This window comes from Malaclemys terrapin, chromosome 8 (genome assembly GCF_027887155.1).
Source record: "Malaclemys terrapin pileata isolate rMalTer1 chromosome 8, rMalTer1.hap1, whole genome shotgun sequence".
NCBI classification, from domain to species: domain Eukaryota; kingdom Metazoa; phylum Chordata; order Testudines; family Emydidae; genus Malaclemys; species Malaclemys terrapin.
The window spans coordinates 57018386-57040856 of NC_071512.1; the positions used below are offsets into that span (position 1 = coordinate 57018386).

The following is a 22471-nucleotide window of genomic DNA, read 5'->3' on the forward strand; positions in this document are numbered from 1 at the left end:
GTGAAGTAAATATGTGGGTATTGGAAGCACATTGTGGGGATAATTGTTGTCAGTTGCAAGAATGCGCATTTGATTATTAGTAATAGATCCACACAATTGATACTATTTTTGGCGTTTATGTTGTTGCTTTATAGGTGTGAATGATCCCTACAGGCAGTGAATGACCAAAATCTTCCAGCTACAGAACTAAATTCTATTTAAAAGGGTTGTCAGTTTTCTCTGTCTATTACCCTCTCACTGCTGTCACTGTTTTCCTAGGAAAACTGTCATATGTTTTGCTTTGTTTGCATGTTGCTTAGTCATTCATATGGGGCATCTTTTCAAGGGTGCTGTGTTTTCTAATTCATACATAGAGCATACTGTAGGGTTCCTACCTGTTAACAAGCTGCCAGCAAGGGCTGCTTCCCTCACTGGCTTCTCTTATTTTTCTGTCCATTATGGGCCTTAGTCATGAACACAGGGGAAATGAAAGCATTGTGTCCTGTATGAAATATCAGACACTGCATATCCCACTAAAATTGGATTAATAGGCCATTTACTTAATAAATAAAAAAAAAACTCTAACCACTTTATGAAACTGCTTTGATGTAACCAGGAAGTGTATGTGAATTTGTGTTATTTTCAGCACACTTAATCAAACATTTCATTTGGGGGTAAATTACTCCAACCAATATAATTGCAGCCCTTAGGAAAAGTGACACTGTTGCCATTTTGCAAAAGAAAGAAATTGTATTCCTCTCACTGCCTCCACAACATGGCTGTAGCTGGAGAATCCATTCTTGCCAGCTGGTCCAAGCCACAACATAATGCAAAGCAGAGCAATAAAACACCACTTTTAATTAGACACATTGATCATCAGAATAAGGACTGTGCAAGTGGGGTTATATTTGTGAAGAATTTGCCATGATTTTCAGAGAGAATGTATTGAGCATGTTCTGAAAAAACAGGCACCTTTATAGTGTCTCAGATGGGGAATCTGAAAACTGAAGCACCTGAAATCACTAGTCCCTTCCAAAAATGTAAGCCTAAGTATTTAAGAAGTGATGCAATAATATATAGTCCTACAGATTCATGTCTACTGGCATTTTTGGAGGCATCTAAGTTGCTTGAAAAACCATTAAAAACTCAACAGAAATCTTAGCAGCCATAGCCTGCTTACCATTCTAGCACAATATGCTCTTGAGGGGAAACTAATGGAGGCATGTCACTATTATAAATGGGCTGTTTGATATACCAATTTACTTTTAAGATTGTCTGCATAGCTTATGCCTGAATATAAATGTTTTAGGAGTTTCATGTAATAATGTTGTTTCATGTTTAATGCCAACTTTGAACACATTTCTGCATTTAGTGGAACATTGACTTCAGGAGATACACATGAAAAAATTGAGAGCATGAATAATATATATGTTCATTATAAAATTCTTTCAGTTATCAGTTTGTTGAGAGATGCATAGTAACTGTAACAATGTGGGATTAGTAAGTGGGTTAATTAGTTTTGAGTTGGGTTTTTTACCCAGAATGTTTGTAGTATACGACCACCGAGATGCACACAAATAAAGCAAGATGTGTTGAGCTTTTGCTTCTAATTGCTTTGAAACCTATAAAATTGCCCTGAGAGTCAGTGCAACCTTTTATGACTTGTTAGTGATGCAGTTTTCAGCTTTTGTCCATCTATATTTAATTTGCTAGGTAAAACTGTACTTGTTTCGATGTACAAAAAGCCATCTAGGGTCTGGTATATTAATGAGAATTAGATAACACATTCTACTTGATACCACTCAGAATTTCCTTTTAGTCTTGTCTGGGTATTTTTTTACTACAGAAAACTCTTCTTGAGGTTTTAGTTCCCGGAAGCAACTCATATCACCTAACTGTGTGTGTGTAATTATTAGGAACATTTTTCAACTTGGAAAAATAAACCATGGAGACCCATTGCAAAATCATGCTGTATACCAAAGGTTCTCCGACTTCTTCATGTTGTGAACTGTCATTTAAGATAGAAATTTCCTAGGCACATCTCCTACCTTCTGAATTCTGATTCTCTTTCCTGCATCAGGTACAGTGGTTGGCTTTGTGAAAAAATAAAATGAGGACAATGTTGAAGAAACACAATGAAAATGGTATCAGAGAGGTAGCCATGTTAGTCTGGATCTGTAAAAAGCAACAAAGAGTCCTGTGGCACCTTAAAGACTAACAGATGTATTGGAGCATAAGCTTTTGTGGAGCAGAGATGAAGTGGGCATTCACCCACGAAAGCTTATGCTCCAGTACATCTGTTAGTTTTTAAGGTTCCACAGGACTCTTTGTTGCTTTTTACAATGAAAATAAACTTTGATAAAAGACATGACTACAGTTGTTTTGGTTATGACCCCTCATTTTAGTCTATATTGTTTATTTCCTTACTCGATGTGTTATTTTTAAGTATTGCAGAAGCCTTGGAAACCAGAAAACCCTGATCCTGAAAACAATGTGAACCAATATTGTGTAACTGGAGAGGTTTCTGAATCAGGATATTTCCAGTGCTCTATAAGGGACTAGCTGAATTATTAAAATTTGGGAATCTGATTACAGAAAGGAATTTTGAGACAGAAATGGTCCAAAGGCAATAAGCCTGCTAACCTTCCTGGCCCTTGTATCATACCTACTACAGTAGGTAGAAAAACTAGGAATGTAATCACTGGTAAAGAATCAAGGATATGTTTGGGGTTCTTCCAGATACTAAAGAGGATAGGATGGGTAGGTGCAAATACAAGCTTCCACAGGAGTGTATCCTTGGCCCCCTCCTCCTATGGCATTTATATCCCCTCTGGGTAAGTTCATCTGCTCACATGGCTTCAGTTACCATCTTCATGTCAATTACTCACAAGTCAACCTCTCTGATCCAGTCTTGTCCACATAGATTCAATATTGCATCTCAACCTATATCTCTGACATTTCCTGTACTTGAAAACTGTTATAATTTCCTTTCTCAGTTCTCTCTTTTCCAGACTAAACAAATCCAATTTTTGCAATCTTCCCTCATAGGTCATATTTTCTAGACCTTTAATCATTTTTGTTGCTCTTCTCTAGACTATCTCTGTCCCATTGGTGTTGAAATTGTGAAATGCTCTCCAGAGAGTTTCCGACTGTATGGACAGAGGGTTTTTTTGCTGAATATTGATTTGGATGTGGGTGTGTGATTGGGAAGGGAAGGAAAGAGGAATGGGAAAACACAGAATCAGAGAGAGACACAGACAGCCTGAACAAATCCAAGCAGAAGCATAGGCGCCGACTCCGTGGGTGCTCTGGGGCTGGAGCCACCCATAGGGAAAAATTAGTGGGGGCTCTGCACCCACCGGCAGCCAAGCTCTCCTCCCCCCCCGCCCCAGCGCCACCACCTCCTCCCCTGAACGCACAGTGTCCCTGCTCTTCTGCCTACCTCCCAGCGCTTCCCGCCTGGCCACCACCAAACAGCTGTTTGGCAGCGTTAGCACGCTCCGGGAGGCATGGGGAGGAACAGGAATGTCGCACGCTCAGGAGAAGAGGTGGGGCAGGGCAGGGATTTGGGGAAGGAGTTGGAATGGGGACAGAGTTGGGGCGGGGACTTTGGGGAAGGGGTTGGAATGGGGTGGGGAAGAGGTGGGGCAGGGGCAGGGCCTCATGGAAGGGGTGGAGTGGGGGCGGGGGCAGAGTGGGGGGTCGAGCACCCATGTGAAAGAGAGGAAGTCGGCACCTATGAGCAGAAGCCTGTAAGCATAGTGTGGCAATGGAAGACTCTAGAGAAAAGCTTTTGGGTCCGAAAGAGGCTTTGAGCAGTAAGTAAAGAAGTTATCCCTTGGTTTTGGTTCCTCCTGCATTTGGAGAAACAGGACTTTGTACGGTTCCTTGTAAATAAACAAAATTGCATCAAAGAAAATACCAGATTTCTGTCCCCAACTGGAACATCTCCAAGCCGATCAGTTATTACATGGAAGTAGGGAATTCTCTGGATACTATAACTGGGCACTCCAGAGTTATTAGGGATGAATTATGTGCTTGATAGGGAAATTTAAAAAAAAAATTAGGGTGTTAGCTGTACTAAGTATTACTGTCTGTTGAACAAGCTTTTGGGAGGGGTGGGTTCCTGGAATTTTTAGTTGGTGCAGATACTTCTGCCTTCTTTTATAATTTCCATGTAACAAATGAGGAAACTGTGGCATGGAGATGTTAAGAATTGGTAATTTGAGCAGGCAAAAATGTAGTTTGCATGGTAAGAATAGGTGCATAATTGTGTGTTAATTTTAAAATTCAGGTTCCCACCATCCTAACTTTGACTGAGACTGTCATCTCTGCATAGATCAGGAAGTATCTTTCCTTTTGACTTAATGGACTTTGGATCATGCTCTTAAAACACAACAGAAGTGAGTCCATGCCTGTTCACAAATAATGGGGGGCAATGTGCATATATTTCTTTCTGCTCTCTGAAAATATTTCATTTACTTACTTTTCACCAGGAGCTCGATATTCCTCTAAGAAAGTTATACATACTGCTGGGGGGCTTGCGAGCCGCACTTTTACAGAGTTTGGCCACCCCTATTATATATCAACAACCTGGAGATCAGTAGTGACTGTAGATCAAGGTTTTTTCTTTTTCTAACGTTTTAAGTTTCCGTGAGTATACTGGAGAAGTGTTAGGTCTAGCCTATGTTTCAGTTTGGAATGGTGTTTGAAAACAAGGTTAATGGTTTGAATACAGTTTGGCTGGCTGTTTATGCATGGATAAACCATGCTTACAAACCATACCTCTCACAAGGTCCCACACCAAATTTTATTTCAGACTGATTTAGGGAGTTTTATTTGACCTTTTTTAAACCTACACAGCGTGGCTCTTGTAGTCACAGTAATAAACTTGTTTCATCTGCAGGTTTAGCACCATGCAGACTGCCACCCTGCTCTCTTCCCTGTATCGATCTTCCAATGTCCTCTTCAGTGACATCTGATCTGAGGTTATTTAGTTTCTGTTAAGATTACCACCTGGCCAGCTTTCCACTGGCTCAGCTGTTTGTTTTTGCCTGAAAGCAGCAAGCTGAAGCTAAGCAGAAGCTAGTTTTTATTTTCAATTTTTAAAAGACTTCAATAAATAAAAATATAGGGCCTTATTATTAGAAGAGCTGAGTACCTGCTGCTCTCACTGACTGGAATTGGAGCTGTGGGGGCTCAGAATTTCCTAAAAATCATTCCCAGAGGCCTAGTGGTTAAAGCACAGGACTCTCCATTTGGAAATCTGTGTACTATTTCCAGCTTTTGCACAGACTTGCTGTGTGATCTTGGGTGGCTGGGACCTGATTTTCCAAAAACACCCCCCAAACCCATAGTTGTGCATGGATTTTTACCATGACTTTGCAAGGAAACTGCATGTTTGTGTGCTCAAAAGGCCAGTCTCTTAACATCTCTGCTTCTGTTTCCTCATTTGTTACACGGAAATAATAAAACTTACCTATCTCACAAGGGTGTTGTGAGACTTAATTCATTAACGTTTGTAAGTTGCTTTGAGACCATCAGAATGTGCTATAGAAGGGCAAAGAATTATGGGACAAATCCTGCTTTCTTTGCTCATGGAAAATTCTCATGGTCCCATGGCTCCCTCCCCCGCAACCCTTCCCTCTTTAGGACTGAATAAGGACTCAAAGATTTGGTTCTACATTGTCATTTATTATTTACCAATAAATGTTAAGCAGATTTTATTTTGAAGATGTTTGAATAAAGCATGAAGTTACCAAATAATAACTTGTAGTTGCTTCCTATCTTTCTCAAGAAGAGTCTGCTTTTATTAACAATCTACTTCAGTCTGATTTCCTGGCTCTTTACCAGAGAGATTTTCCTAATTTGTTTTTAATGTGTTCAGTGCATTCTTGTATTTCAGGTGGATAAAAGACACACAAGGCCATGTTCTAACAAACATTGTCAATCTGTTTCCTGTTTGTTAAATCAGTAGATGGCTCATTCTTTGCTTGTAATACAAACTTCAGCCCAGTACTGTGCGTGTCTTTTTAACACATAGTACATGAATATAAGCTGTATTTTTAAAAGTGGGTTGTTTTTTTGTTTGTTTGTTTGTTTTTTTAAAGGACCAAGGTGCTCCATGCAGCAATTTTAAAACACACAGTGAAATGAATAGGCCAGACACCATTGTTGCTCTAGTGGCAGGTCGCAAGCCATATTTTCTAGCAGCCTGGGGCAAAATGTGAGTCAGTAATGGAACAGTGCCAGTCTATTGACTATATGTCATGGTTGTGTGTACAGGAGTCTACATGACTGAATCCACATTGTAAAATTATCATAGCCTAGTGTATGTATAAGGGAGTCTGGGGACTTTGTAATGTTGTTGGCGTTTTTCATTAGCTTTGGCTGTTGATAGAAGGATGCTGAAGTCCTTACTTTAATTTAAAAGAAGTATAACTGGTGGTTTGTGTATCCCATGGGTCAGTGTGTGTTGCATATTCCTTCTCTGTGTCTGATCGACAGAGGATATGGGTTTGTTACAGCTTCCAGCTACAGAGCCTGGTTGTTTAGCTCAAGCTGTAGACATATGTACTTTCAGCTCTGGAGTTCAGTCTCTGATGTTGGCCAAGATGGAAGCCTCCAAGTATGCACAGTATAAGTGTGTGTGTGTGTGTGTGTGTGTGTGTGTGTGTGTGTGTGTGTACATGTACGTATGCCATGTGTAGTGGTGATGTCGTGCGATTTCTTCTGGTAAATTGTAGAAACCATATGATAAACTGCTTTTATTGTGTACCTTTGACCAACTGCCAAAGCTTTTAAATGCACTGTCACATGTTCCGCTCTTCACTGTAAAGTTATAGCCCAATAACCAGCTGACATAATTAACAGTTTCAAACTGCTTTGTGTTGTCATGATTCTAGGAAATGAAGAATGTGGTCCTATTTACTCTGGGTAAACTACTAGCAAAATGTTAACTTAATTAGAAGAACAAATAATTGTTCATATAAATATTAAACAATTTTTAATTCAGGTGGAAATTCAGGTGGAATCTAATAATAGGGTTGCCAGGTGTCTGGTTTTCGACCAGAATGCCTGGTCGAAAAGGGACCCTGGCAGCTCTGGTCAGCAGTGCTGACCAGGCCACTAAAAGTCTGATCAGTGGCACAGCAAGGCTAAAGAAGACTCTCTGCCTGTCCTGCTCTGCGCGGCTCCCAGAAGCAGCCAGCATGTCCAGCTCCTAGGCATAGGGGTGGCCAGGGAGGCTCCGCGCGCTTCCCCCGCCCTGAGCGCCAGCTCCGCAGCTCCCTTTGGCTAGGAGCTGTGGGGGGAAGCACCTGTGGGGGCGGGCAGCGCCAGAGCCCCCTGGCCCCTCTGCCTAGGAGCCGGATGCTCTCCCACCAACACAGTTACTGCCGCTTGTTGGAGGTAGGTTTAATTCTGTCGATGGTAGAGCGCTCTCCCATTGGCATAGCGGCGACACGAGCAATCTTACAGCGGCACAGCTGCATCGGTACAGCTGTGCCCCTGTACGCGCGCTGTGTAGACATGGCCTAACAGTCATTTATTTTAAGTACTATCATGCATATAAAAGTGCAAATATTTGCCCTTCAATAGTAATTACTGTTGTTGTTGTGCTGTTAAAAAGCTGCTGCATTTCAGTAGTGAATGAAGTGATCCCAGCATATAGTTTGTTTGTGAAGTGTTTTGGGATCCTACAAAATGATGAGTGTTATATAAATATCAATCATTAAAATATTTATAAATATTTAAATAGTTGTGAAATAGTTGTGACTTAATTGATATTAAGCTGTAAGGCATTCTGAAGCTACCTTTGAGATTTATGTTGAAATGAATGTATTTTGGCTCATGTGCTAAGGAGGCACAGTCATCTTAATAAATCAAACTTCTTTCTGAGAATTTGTTACCTGCTATTGTTACAAATACATCCAAGGCCTAAGATCATTATAACTAAAAGAATTAAAAGTGGAAAAAATCCTCTTTTTCTCAGTCTGTTCGCTTAGTGTATTTTGATGACACTTTGAAGAATTAGCAAAACAGATTTTATACAGTTGTTCTCCAACAGGAAAAAAAAAATCTTAAAGAATAGGAAAATGTGACTCTAGGTCCACAAAAATTTGCATTTGTTAGTATCTGAAACTGATTTTAACTAGTTTTTTTAACAAGCTGACTACACTTCTTGTGGACCATGTCCATTTAAAAAAATGGTATACATACAATAATACATAACTTACCTCGGAGCTATTATCTGCAATCTGGTAACTAAATATTTTAGTACATGCTCTGCTTTGGAAACCATGTCCTTTTAAAAATCAATCCACCTTATCAGTAATTTTAAGTTCTGTTAAAGATGGAATTTGTATCTAATTACAGGATTGATGTCATGCATGTGCTTAAGTTTTTTGCAAGATCAGGATCCGCAGACATGCATGTCAAGCACCTTTACTCTCAGGAACAGTCCCAGGTTAGTCAATGGGACAACTCACATTATAAGCACTATGCTGCTCAGTGGTAAGTGTTAGCAGGATGGGTCCTTAGTTAATGTTTCTGAGTTTGAAGTTCAACTTTCTATTTATTTTTCTTATACATTTCCTTAAAAACATTATGAACCAAAGGAACTTTTACAAACCTTGGTATTGGGGGGGGGGGGGGGGAGGAGGGGGAAAGAGGGAATAAGAATCTGCTTCTGACCTGAGTCTTTCTGTGCCAAGGTTCTGCAGAGAAAGAATATTTAAAATTAAGTTAATAAACCTCTTGGAAATTGGTTTGAATGGAAACACTGACAGACATTTAATTAATGTGGCACTAGTGGTTGCCGCAATGCTAATAGCATCTGGCAGTACAGTCATTGCCATCTGTTAATACCCAGAAATTCTGGTATAGCATATCCTTTTTGGTGGAGCTATCAATAATTAAGAAATCTATCAAATGAAATCATCTTAATTTGATGACTGCTTTACCTTGATTGTGATAAGGTGCAACATAATGGGGAGATATATCTTTGAAGTACAACACAAAATATTCATGGTTGTTATAAGACCTGACCTCCTTTTTGTTGTTGAATATCCAATACAAATATTCAGGCATCAAACTCTGCTTTTAAAAAAATATATATGTTGTAAGGGACAGTGTGAAAGTAGCTACAATATTGTGAATTTGCCACATCCTTACAGTGTGTGTGATCTTGGGAGGGGGCGAGGGGAGCCAAGGTCCCTTTTAAAGTTTAGTTTAAATTTGTAAAAAGTGTGTTCATTTCTGTTGCATTCAAATATGTCATATTAAATCCTTGTTAGTGGAAGAATATTTTAAACTTATGAATTATATAGCTACATCAGCAAGACGTGGAGCACAACAACATGGTTTTTAAATTGTTCACCCACACATACACACATCCTACATACCATGTAAAGAAAAATAACTTTTCTGTTTGTACTGGTTTCCCAAAACACGTTTATGAAAGAATCTTTTGTAGACAATCACTAGAGAGCAAGGCATCACTAAAACAGGTTGCTTTTTTAATCCAAAGAAAAATGAAAAAGAGTGAACCATACATATATTTTTTAAGCATTTTATGGCGTGAGACAGCTATACATTTTCTGTTGTGTTCTCTATATATATTTATATCATGCTCATCACTATGGTGTTTATGGCATGCTGGGAATGGGGAGAAGGTGGCGAGGAGGCTGGGGATGGGGAGCTTGGGTGCCGGTGGGTGCAGAGCACCCACTAATTTTTCCCTGCGGGTGCTCCAGCTGTGGCGCACCCACGGAGTGGGAGCCTATGCATTCCACAGTCTTCACCTCTGGAGAAGCTTCTGTCTCCTGCACAGACAAGTTTTACTATTATTGTTGAGAGTTCCATTGTGCTAGAGGATCATAGTTGTCACTGCAGTCTTCGTCCCAGAGGTTTTGAAGGGCTTTTGGTATCCTGGGGCCACGCCACGGAGCATTTTGAAGATAGGGTCCGAGACCTTAAACTTAATTCAAAATTCCATGATAAGCCAGCGTAGAGAACAGAGGACAGGAGTGATATTCTCATGGTAGGCCATGTTGCTGAGGAGACGCGCTGCAGTGGTCTGTACTAGTTGGAGTTTCCTGAGTGCCCAGGTATATTGCATTGCTGTAATCCTGCCAAGATGGGAGATGGGCATGAATAACTGAGGATCGGTCTTCATCTCCCATGGTGGGACAGAGTCCCCTATCCAATCAGAGATGGTGGAAGACATTACTTGCTGCTGCTGCGATGTGGAAGCTCTGCATTTGTGAAGAATCTAAGAGTACTCCTAAACTACAGACTGAATTGACCAATTGTGGATGAGAACCTTCAGTAAAAGGAGACTGCACTGTGGCTGCAAACTCCTCAAAATGTTTTTCTCCGCCCACCAGCATCATCTCTCTTTTGGTTGGGTTCAGCTTCAGCCGGCTGTTCTTCATCCATGAGCTGATCTCATCCAAGCGTTGAGCCTTATTGGTGGTGGTGGTGTGGTCATATGAGGTGAAGGATAGGCAGAGCTGTGTATCCTCCGCATATTGCTGGTTCTTGAGTCCATGTCCTCTCACCATTTCACCTAATGCTTGCATGTAGATAGGAGTAGAACTGGAAAGAGAATTGACTCTTGCAGAACCCCACAAGTGAGGGCTCTAGTGGAATGATGTGCAATTTCCCATCACTACTCTTCGGGTGAGTCTCTCTAGGAAGGACTCAAACCACCTCTCGCAGGTAAGGTTGCGGAATCTCATGATCAACAGTGTTGAACACTGCAGAGTGGTTCAGGAGGATTAGAATGGATGTCTGTTCTCTACCTATTGGCAGGAGGAGATCATCCGTCAGTGCCACTGAAGTAGATTCAGTTCTGTGTCCTGGCCTAATCCAGATTGTGCTGGTTCTAGAATGTTGCCTTTAGTTAGCTGAGCTGGCCTTTTACTAGTTTCTCTGGGAGATTTCGCAGGAATGACAGGCTTGACATGCTTACATGCAGTTGAGTACTATTACATTCCTTTCTTCTACTGTTGCTGTTTTTCATTTTGTGGTAATGCCCAAAGGCCCTGAGGAGGATGGACCCATTGTGCTAGGCCCTGTACAAACATGTAAAAAAATACACAGTCCCTACCCTAAGGAGTTTACAATTTGGGGTTCCAGTTCTTCAAAGCTTTAGGGCTTGCCTGTATGCAGAGTTGCACTGGTTTAACTTAAGGTTTGATTTTTAAACGGATTCAGTTAAACAATTGCAAGAGGCTGTGTGGAAACTCTTATTTTGGTTTAATCCAGACTCATTTTGATTTAGTTTATTTTGATTAGGCCTGATCCACACAGGAAAATTGTACCGGTTTAACTTAAATCAGTTTTTAAACCAGTATAGCTGAACCAATGGAAACCCATTCTTATTTCATTTTAAAAGTAGCTTATTTCAGTTTAGTTTGTTGAGTGTGAACAGGTTTAAGTTAAACTGAAATAAGCAACACTTAAATAATAACAAGTTTGTATGTAGACAAGGCCTCACTCAATTGCTTTAATTCATGCTTGTGAGTAGTCCTGTTGATGTCAGATTAAATTAAAACAAATACATATTTGTTATGTAAGCAGAGTCAGGATGAGCTCTACCCTGACATCTGGTGGTGAATTATGGCGAGTGTGGAAAAGAACTCCAGGGGCTGATCTTGTTTGCATAGGCACACCCACTCGCCTGGCATGAAACAACAGCAACTCAAAGTGGTTACTTTGGCTGGTGTGGGATCCCCAGTTTTCTCTGTTATTGGGGCAGGAAGAATAAAGTTTTGTTACCCTGATTTTGAGAATCAAGGCCAGTGGAACTGTTGTATGACAGAAGGACTGAGTGAGTCCTTCACCATTACCTAAGTAGCACTTGCTTGACAAGGGGCATGGGATACAAAACCCAGTGAATTGAGAGAGGATGGGGACAGGTATTTGTACCTGATGGTATGGGCCCCCCTCTGAGGATTTGAAATACCAATTGCACTACCTCCTTCTCTCTCTCTCTCTCCACTGTTGAATGTCAGAGCTAACTTTGATTCCATTAGGAGTCTAGTTACAGGCTGCTGAGCTGCATTCACTTTGGGCCAATGGTGCACTAGCACTGGGGCTCCCCTACTATGAGCTGAAATTGCTAAGAGCTGAAATCACAAAAGAGCAAAAGTTATTAAGAGCTGAGATCACTGAGTACTGTGTTAACTAGTGGGGGAGCCTGAAGCTATATTGCTAAGCAGCTGGTGGAGCAATTTGTGGGGACGACTGGAGGAGCGGCGCGGGGCCGGTTGGAGCGGCCCAAGGAACGGCGAGCGGAGCTGTTTGCGGGGACGGCTGGAGCGGCTCACAGGTCGGTGAGCGGAGCGGAGCAGCTTGTAGAGTGGAACAGTTTGTGGGATGGCAGGAAGTGGATTGGCTCGTGGTGAAGGCTGTGGCGGAACCCCACAGAGAGACGGCCAGCCGGCCTTGAATCAAGTAAGGTGCCCCTTAACACCCTGCGTGCCCCCTCCCCTTTTACTCTGGGGCTGCACTGACCAGGGACAGAGACTTTGGGGTCTGTTGGACTTTTGGGACTTTGGGTGGTTGCTGTACCCAAGAGACTTTGGGGGTGTTGGACTTTGGGGACTCTGGGTGATTTTGGGGTTGCTGGATTCAAGAACCAAAGGTAAAGGACACAGCCCAATTTGCTGGGGTGGGTTTTTTGATCATGGTTTGTGTTATGAATCCTGTTTGTGGTGTTTTTCCAATTTAATGCTGATGTCGTTTACCTCATGTTATTAAACACTTTCTGTTACACTCAGACTCCGTGCTTGCGAGAGGGGAAGTATTGCCTCTTAGAGGCACCCAGGGGGTGGTATGTAATTGTCCCAGGTCACTGGGTGGGGGCTCAAACCGGTTTTGCATTGCGTTATTGAAACAGAACCCCTAGATACAGAACCCGGCCCTTGTTGCTGCCAACTTAGATGGGCAGAAGGGTTACAGTTATATATATGTATTGCATATTAAGTATTATCAGGATGGGTGCCTGAATTAACTCGGCACAAAATAAGGATGTGTTTATGGGGGTGGAGAAGAGTAACATAAATAGCACTGCATAGTTACATAGGCTCACCAAATACATACCCTGATAGTTCCAAATCATTTGTAAGTTTTTGTTGGTTGATTTTATTTGATATAAGAATTCAGACAATTAATTATTACTGAATTAATTTGTCTTCCAAATTATGGGAAATATTTGATATATTTTGTTTATGCTTTGGAGAACTATTTATGGAAATCTATTTTTATAGAGCAAATATTTGTCCTATGTTACAAAATATTGCTGGTAAATAATAGCTATAAACATAGTGATGAGCCAGCTTAAGACAGAACCTTACAAGAATGATTTGGGCGCAGTTTTTATTTGTTTTCTGGGGGGGGGGGGTGTTTTTTTTTAATTCCTTTTATTCTGCCAATTACTCCAGCTGAGTAGATGGAGAATCCAGGGGAGAAGAAACATACTCTGATTAGATAAAATAATTGAAATGTATTAATGATTGATGCCCATTTCGTAGGGTAATAGAAATTATCACAAAAACACAGGACTGGAAGTCGAGATCTGGGAATCTGTTCCCAACTCTACCATGAATTTTTCCAAAGTAACCTTGGTAATCTTTCTGCACCTGTTTTGTCATCTGTAGCATGGGTATAAAACTATGACCAGGGCAGTGGGGGCTACCTTAATTAATTTTTTGTATGCTGCTTTCAGATCTATGAACAGAAGTCTCTAAATAAAGGCAAATTATTTTTTTCTCTGGTCTTTTAATTGCTTTTGATTGACAAGTTTCTCCTCAGAAGCCAACCAAGGCCTTGTCAGTAGTGGGGATTGTCCTGATTCCAGTCACCCATGTAGCTAAACTACTTTTGGAGTTTGCACTAGACACGGAAAGTTGTGATTTACACTGATGTAGTTTAGCTCTGCTTGAAACCAGAGCAAGGTGTAAATCACAGCTCTCTTTTCTTTTACTTTGCACTGGTGATAGAAATTGGCAGAGACATGGTGTGTATCTTTGGGAGGAGTGCAGGAAGTGATATGAAAAGAGGTGTGGCATATGAGTGTTGAGAAAGTGGGGATCACAGAATTCAACTTCTATTTTCATTACTAGGTGGCGTGCACCTGTAGCCACTGAACTTGCATACTTTGGGTTGTATTCTAATCCAGATATGTGATACACATCACTGTATGTCTCCAATATCCATTATCACATGCTGGCTAGCACAGCAGCAGATATTTTGGGATACAACAGCAAGACATGCCATGTATATGAGACTGGAAGTTGATCTTGTACCTCTGTTTCTGATAAGTTACCAGCCTAGCATCTCTCTTTCCCTCTGATTAGCCTTGAGATCTACTCCTCTTTCACTTGACAATTTTATTGGCTTATCTTACGTGCACAAAAAAAGTCATCGACAAATAACTGTTGAAGCAAGATTAAAAAATGCTATGAAAGCAAATGAATTCAGAAGATGGGATGCACTCTTTATCCTGATGCTTCAGCATTGTTCCATTGAATAATGGTGAGATAATGACTGGTAAGATGTAAAGATATGAGTGAAGGCCCAAGTTTAGGCTTGTTTTTTCCTGAATTTTATTAACTCATTTTCAAGTAAGATACCACTTAGTCTGCAGTCCTTTCAGAAAGGTTACAGTGATTTGCACCAGAAAAAGTGTCAAGCATGTATAGAAAGTTGATGCTTCCAGTCCTTATGGAATTATTCATTCAAGAATTAATTGTATATTGACCCACTTTTAAAATCAAGTAACTCACCAGCCTATTATTAAAAATAATTTAAAGTGATTGATCCATTCAGGTTTTTTAAATGAGACTATAGAAGACAGACAAAATCTAAAAATTATTTTTTTGTGTTTAACTTTTCAAAAATGGTCACAGCAGCCAAGTGCCAAGGAAATTACTGTAGATTGATTTATTTAGTTGATAGCCTAACATTTGACTGTTCTACACCATCTGTACTGTCAGATATTTCTAATGCAAATCACTTTAATAATATTTAAGTAAAAAATGACCATATTCTTTTCCAAATTTTGTCAAGGTAAGTGACACCTTGTATGCCAAGTTTTTTGATTCATAGCAAATTTTTGTACTGAAAACAAGGTGTTACCTTGAAATGCTGGCTCAAAGCCAAGCCAAGGATTTTCTCTTTTTTTGCGCCCCCCCCCCTTTTTTTTTTTTGGTTTAATTATTCTGTGTACAGGACACAATTGTGTACCTGCCCATAAGCATATTGCTTGATTTATTCTTTTGTCCCTTTCTGTCTTATTTTATGTCCGAATAGGTAAAATCTCCGTAACTGCGCCTTTATTAATTTTACAACCACATTTGATTTTTTGTTCTCCCTGTGTTGCTCGCTCTGGTCAGCTGCACTACGACAAATGCATGCCTACAGTTTACTCCTAATATTGACTTGACTTTAATTTAAAGCTCTAACAGTTCTACGTAAAGAAGTTTCTTCAGTGATACTTCTTTCCATTACCATGCCCCCAAAATTTGCTGCTGCTGCTTTACTTATCCACCCACCCATGTTTTGAGCTACAAAAGAACTAAAGTGTGCATGTGCATGAGAAAGAGAGAGAACTTGGCAATTGAGTGTGTGAGTGTGATCTTAGCACTTTCAACAAGGTGCTGAATTGACAGCCTGGGAGACGGAAGTCTTTAACTCCAGTCCTGTTTTGAGAGAGCTAACTCTATAGGTAAAAGGTTAGTTCAGTCTCTGTGACCATTCAGTATTTTGCCTCACCACCTCATGAAAGGTGCCAATTAGTGCTATTTGGCAGGTAACCTGTCTACGAGTAACTAGACTCAGATTTGCACAGGCCACTAGACAGTCATCTGATAATAACAACTTTGATCACTACCAGCCTGTGTTAGATTTGAACCAGTGACCTGGAGACCCAAGGTTCTGTATCCTATTACAAATCCTCTGAGCCATCGGGTCCACGTTTGTCATTTTAAACAAGAGTATCTGTAGGCCGCTAGCTGTACTATTACAGAACTGTTCTAGATTTCCTTAAAAGATTTTTTTATTTGGTTTCCTCATGGTTAATGCTTTGTTTATAAATACCTGGATTTTTACAAATCCATTTGCAGAGGCTGGTTTCTCTGTACTAGAGAGTACATTCTGAGGACAAATATACAGAAAGTATGTTTAATAAATGCTGATTGTATATGTGTTTTTGTGTGTTTCAGGAAAAAAGTGCCAGTTCAAATGTAAGACTTAAATCTAACAAAGAGGTTCCAGGATTAGTACATCAACCCAGAGCAAAGTAAGTTACACTCCATAATTTTAATAGAAATGAATGCTTATTGAATTAAAACAGTACCCCCAAAATATCCAAACTTTGCCCAAGTAAAGTTTGCATTGGTAGCTCCCTAACAACCGAAGGGTGACACCTAGCTTAAATAAAACAGAGAAGAATGCAGCCATCCTTACATTTTTGTTGCAGATGGATGGCCTATTGAGAACTGCTCAGATCAAGCAGAGTCATTGCATGCCAGGATATTTAGTCTCTGAGCATGGCTGTATTCATGATGGAAGTACCCTTGAGACATGCTGTACAATTCCATAGGTATTAGGTGGGTCAGAGGCTGAACTTCAGCCATCCTTGCAATACCTTTTCTTGGCTTGATTTTCAAAGATGCAAAACTTTTTTTTTCTTGTTGAATAGATTTACCCTGCCACACCTTCCCAGGGTACCTCACTACATTTGTTTATACACATAAATAAATACACATTCACCCGCACCCTAACCAGATGTTATTTACAAAGATTCTGTCCAATGTTTAGGCTTACTTTGGTAGATAAACAGCATAACAAATTTGGGAATTAGACTAAACTACTTCCATTTAAGATGATGATGGTGTTTGTTATATGCTGACAGTGTGCTATGTTGCAGTCAGTTTATGCAACCCTTAGATTAAAGTTCTCTTGCTATTTCCTTTTGAAATCAGTCAGTATTAAACACAGCACTGCCTTGCCATATTTACCTCTTATGACAGTATTAGTTGCCAGTATTAATTACTTGTTTCATATCTCAATCACCATTACATTTTAGTCACCAACTGAATTGAAAATAAGAGATTTCATGGTAGCATAGATTTGGTACTTAACAGTGAAATGGTAAAGCAGTGTTGTTGCATTCTAAGCAATAAAGGAGACACTGTTCTTTATTAGAGATAAGAGCCCTACAGGCACAGTATAAACTTAAACTTGCTGCATTCAAAGTACATTGTGCAAATTGTCACATCATATAACTTTCAAGAGAGTCCTTGAAATACAGTGCAGCTTTTTTTCTTTCTTTCTTTTTTTTTTTTTAGTCTAGAAAACAGATATAAATGGAAAGCAATTCATTTGGGTGAGAGGGACAATTTGTACCCTTCAACAAGGCAGTAAGTACTGCAGTATTTTACTTTACTCAAACCATGTTCATGGATGTAAAGACACGCTTGGGTACAGGAGCACAATGTAGCTCTTCCTCTCTGGCTACTACTGCTAGCTTGGTGACTATCAGATTGGGTTAAAGGGAAAAAATTACTTTAGTCAGCCATCTGTTCAGCTGCATCTGAGGCAGGAAGAGATTAACGATTTATTTTCTATGTAATTTGGTTGATCCTTTTTTGTTTTCAAGCAGGAGTTTAAAACGTTCCTACAGAAACCAGATTTAACAAAAGAAATGCTCCTTGATAAGATAATAGGCAAGTTCTGTTGTCTTTCTACAAAAATAAATATACTGTTCTCTCTTATAACATTAGGCTGTTCTGTAAAACCTGCACTATTTATCCAACATGACCTGATCCTGCCAACACTTACCCACTGACAGGCTTTACTTACAGAAGTATTTCCACTGAATTCATGTATACATTTACACAAACATCTTTGCAGGTCTGGATACCAACTTACTAGCTAATCACTTGTTAAATATCAGTTTTTTGGTTTTTTTTTTTTTAAATGTAGAGATTTAAAAGCAGAAATAAAAACTTAAAATACCCAATTTTGGATTACAGTTGGGTGTTGGTGTATTGGATGGAGAGGGCTGTTACACTTGAATATTCAAAAATAGTTTTGTAAAATGTTGTTTGTTTAAAAAAAAAAAAAAAGCCCAACTTGGACCAAATGTTATAAATTGAAGCATAAATTGAGGATTTTAAAAAATTATTTGTTGAATTAAGTGTACAAGTACAATCATGGAGATTACTGCTACACCTAGCAGAACTTGGATTTTACAAATCAAAGCCCAGATCTTGCAAAGACTTACTCAGACAATTATCGTCTACATATGTGATTAATCCCATTAAGTAATTGGAACTACTCACGTGCATAAATCTCAGGATGGGGACTTTAGGAAGTATAATGAAAGAAATAATCTTTTTTGTACTATTGTATCTAGCCATGGAATCCAAATTTTTGTAAAACATTATTTCCCTGTATCAACTCATTCTTAACTGGTGGCACACTATGAAACTTATAAAATGCATACACATCAAGATAGTTTCAGATTTCTTGTGATGTCTAACACATAAAATATCACAAGAAAAAAGATTATTCAGACATTTCTATTTGTCAAAAGCATTTTCTTGAAGAGGAATACCCCAGAGTACCACCTTAGATCCTTGGGTAGTTTTCATTCTCTTCCAGTAGTTCATTCACTCTTTGCTTTATGTATTCCCAGTATTATTGTAATTTTACACAATTCCAGAGAGTATCTATTAAGTCAGCATTTTCTGTATTGCATCTCCAACACGATGGCAATTTTACTGCCAAGTTATGCACTTCTGAAGAGAACGGTTTATTACAGTGACAGTTTATACAGACTTTTAATGATAGAAGTATTCTAATAAACTATTTTGAATGATCTTTTTACCCACATAGCAGTAGATAATTTTTTTTTCCAGTAATTAAATAGTCTTCCTGAAAATTACATCTTTGGTAGGCCCTGAAAGTCTCTTATTATTGTGTTGGAAGCTGGCACTTTGAGAGCTGTGGAGGCAGACATGAATTTCAAATGCTCTTTCCTCCTAAGAAAATGTAGTATGATAACTAGGCTGTCGTGCTTGTTTGCTCATTCTGGTTGTCTCTGTCATACTTTGCATGTCAATTGGGTTATCTGCTGGAGCTAAATTGCTACGTTATCTTATAAATGATGTATCAGAGTTATGTTTCTGTCCACACCAACACAGTGTGTGTGCTGTATCTCAGATAGAGAAATTAGTTTGTGACCTATATATGCCCTTCCTGAAAACTGGTTGGCAATGCAGTAAGCCTAATAGTTATAGAAAGCAGATTTGAAGTAATGACATGAACAAATTGTTTTCTTTGGTTCTAAAACTTCGATATTATTCACTTATTTTAATCCACTCTTTAAAATTCTTTCTTGCTTAATAAATTGACCTAGATTGTAATTTAACTTCCATCTTCCCTCCCTCTCTTTCAAACCTAATTTTCATTCAAGGTCCTAACATGAGCAGAGCGCTGTATATCCTCATCCTGATAGCAGATACAGCATGGCTTTGTTAGACCATGTCATTGGGCATTTGAGTGGGTTATTAACTTGTTACAGTTCAAAGTATCATACTGAAAAAGTCAAACCTCGGAACAATTTGGGAGTTGAATTTAACAAGCTGGATCAACTTTTCATATTAGTTAAATAGTGGCATTATCAAACTGCAGTTTCTCTTTAACTGTCCGACAGCATTGTTAAGATCTGCACCCCTCTTCTATTTCTCACTCTTCCTTTATGCTTTGATCAGTGCCTGGCATTCCTGCTCTATCCTAATGTGCCAGACACCACACCAGACCCTCTTTTCATTCAAATCTCACCTGAAAACTCACTTTCCTGTGAGCTCCACAAATAGGCTTATCCACATCACTAAAAATGCTCTCATCGCCCAATACTTTATTGTTTTTTTTAAAAAGACCCCTCTAAGCACCATCCTCTGAATGTCCCTGTCCTTTTTTTGTGTCTGATCTTTCTGTATTTTCAGATTGTAAGCTCCCCTGGGGGCAAGGCCTGTCTGTTGTCTTTTGTGTCTTGTTTCATACAAGCATGCTGTCAGCGCTTTACAGATAACTAATAATAGTATTTTCCAATGCTGCACACTAATGCAAAACACAGTTTCACTAAAACGTGAGCCTCCTGGTGCTGCGGAGTTAATGAAAGTAAATGATCTGAGTGTCTGAGAGCAGTGAAACTCCCGTCTGGGGATTAAAAAAAGAGAGTTGTGCAACAGATTCCCGACTATTTAACATGGAGCTTGACTGTGGTAAGACTGTGCTCTACAAAAGGACCTTTCAGGGTAAGGTTATAAAATGGGCTTTAGTTTCACATTGTAGGCCTCTGATTGGTGTGATGGTGCACTCTACAATCTTAGAAATCTTCAGTTTCAACACAGAGGGGTCTGTCAGTACTTGGCTAGTTCAGCCTCCGCCTCTGGAGTATGTAGCTGAATATTAAGTTCCTGCAGTCTGTCTGACAAAAAGAAAAGATGCTGAAGGAATTCAGTCTCCTCTTGATATGCACACAATTCCTAATAGCATTAATGGGAGTAACATGCATACATTCAGCCAAATCCTCCAGTCCTTATATGGGCAAAACTTTCTGTCAGTTAATGGGAGTTTCAGCCTGTCTAAAGAACTCTCACTGACTCAGTACCTTGCACTACTGGGCCCTTAGGCCACTTCTGACAGAATTCTATACAGCTTTGGAGTGGGGAGCTTTCCAGTGTTACATATGCCATTTGATGTTACTGTCATTGTTGGCATAAGCACAAAGTACATCTCTTTCCAAGTGGTAATCCAGAGTCTGAGACTGGATCTCCAAATGATTTTGGAATACTGTATTAATTTGAAAATAGATAAATCTGTGCCTACATAGACACTCTTCCCTCATGTCTTTCAGCATGCACATCTCTGAAAGCCAACAGGAATTCTTCAGAATGCTAGATGAGAAAATTGAAAAGGTAAGAATCAAATAAATAAATGTTTGTGTGTGATAACTACAGAGAGTACAGTAGATGACTGACGTACAGGTATCCTAGCCACATGAAAGGAGGAAAGCAGCCACTGTATATTTACCATGCTTTACCAGTCCTAGACGATACATCAGTTTCGACTTGAAGCAGCCACTTGTTGGCATAAACCATTATGGGAGTTAGTTGTCTCAATGACGCTTTTGTGTGTAGGAGAGATGAGAAAAGGGTAGGGCAAGAGGTTACAGAGTGAGAACAGTGTGGGAAGGAAACCTAATTTTGGAAAAGTATCCAAACCCATCATGAATGGCAAATTAAAGTTAGCCCAAGCATTAAGGGAGAGCGTGGATCAATTAATAAACAGAATAGCAAAATAGGTTTTTATACCTCCTATGATTTTTATACCCTCTAGTACTGAAGTTTTGTTTCATCTTTTTTCGGGGGAGGGGGAATTTGAAATTTAATCCTACTGTCAGAATTATCAACCATCATTTAAAGATCTTTCTTGAAATAATGCTGATGGTCTCATTTTATTTATTGGCAAGCCTTTTCAAATTAACCAGCCTTGCAAAAAGCCATGAATGCAGACTGCAGGTATAAGCATCTCTGCAACAGACCTTCACTGAATAGAGATAACAACACTAGAGATTTTTCAGAACAGTGTAGGAGATTTAGGCACATTAATCCTCCTAGCCTGTTTTGCAAATCTCAAAGAATATTTTTATAGCAACTTTCATTTGAGAATCTCAGAGCACTTTACACACCTTTATTAACGAAACCTCACTGCATCGCTGTAATGTATTATTACCAGTGGGGAAACTGAGGCATTAGAAGCTAAACGACTTATTCAGGACACCTAGCAGGTCAGTGACAAGTTCAGGAGCCAGGACCCAGAAGTCCTCTTTCCCTTTCCCCTACTATAATCACTAGCTGATACTCTCTCATGAATGCGCATTTTAGGCTTAATTTGGGATGAGGTGCATCATATAATATAATCTTTCTATTTTCAGAAGCCAAATGAAACAGAATTAAGTATACTTAAAAATTGTGGTGGTGTGTTAGAGGATGGAAGGGTATTGAATACAGCTCTACAGACACCAGTTTTTGCTCTGCAACTTTTCATATATGGAAAACAGATTCTGTGAGTTTTTACAAGAACTGGCATATTGGTTGATTGTGAGCTTCTGCCATTTCTGCCAGTGATCACAGTACTTTTGAAAACTGGCAACATGCCTCACTAAGCAAATCACATATTTGTCTCAGGCAACTAAAGTGTTCTTTATTCCCTGAAAAATCACATTTTATTTTGGTGAAAGGGAAAATTTAGAGGAGCTGCAAGTATTTCACTCTATGTGACACCAACAAATAGACATTACTATGTATTAAAGAGCCTTTTTTAAATACTTAGAGCTGAACTGTTAATTTGGAAAGGGAAAAAAATGTTTGGCCTTGAGAGAAGCAACATAAGGTATTTCAGCTGAGTA

The 22471-nt window shown here is 39.5% G+C and overlaps 1 protein-coding gene across 4 annotated transcripts in view; it reads left to right on the forward strand.

Moving 5' to 3' along the window:
- C8H1orf21 (chromosome 8 C1orf21 homolog) overlaps positions 1-22471 on the forward strand; it is a 191750-nt gene that overhangs the window by 152259 nt on the left and 17020 nt on the right. For 2 of the 4 annotated variants that reach the window (XM_054037150.1, XM_054037149.1), the window contains 3 exons: positions 16212-16288; positions 17340-17411; positions 20918-20978. In XM_054037150.1, the coding sequence (XP_053893125.1) occupies positions 16212-16288; positions 17340-17411; positions 20918-20978 (210 nt within the window). The remainder of the gene's footprint in view (positions 1-16211; positions 16289-17339; positions 17412-20917; positions 20979-22471) is intronic. The other 2 variants (XM_054037152.1, XM_054037151.1) reach the window with 1 other exon arrangement.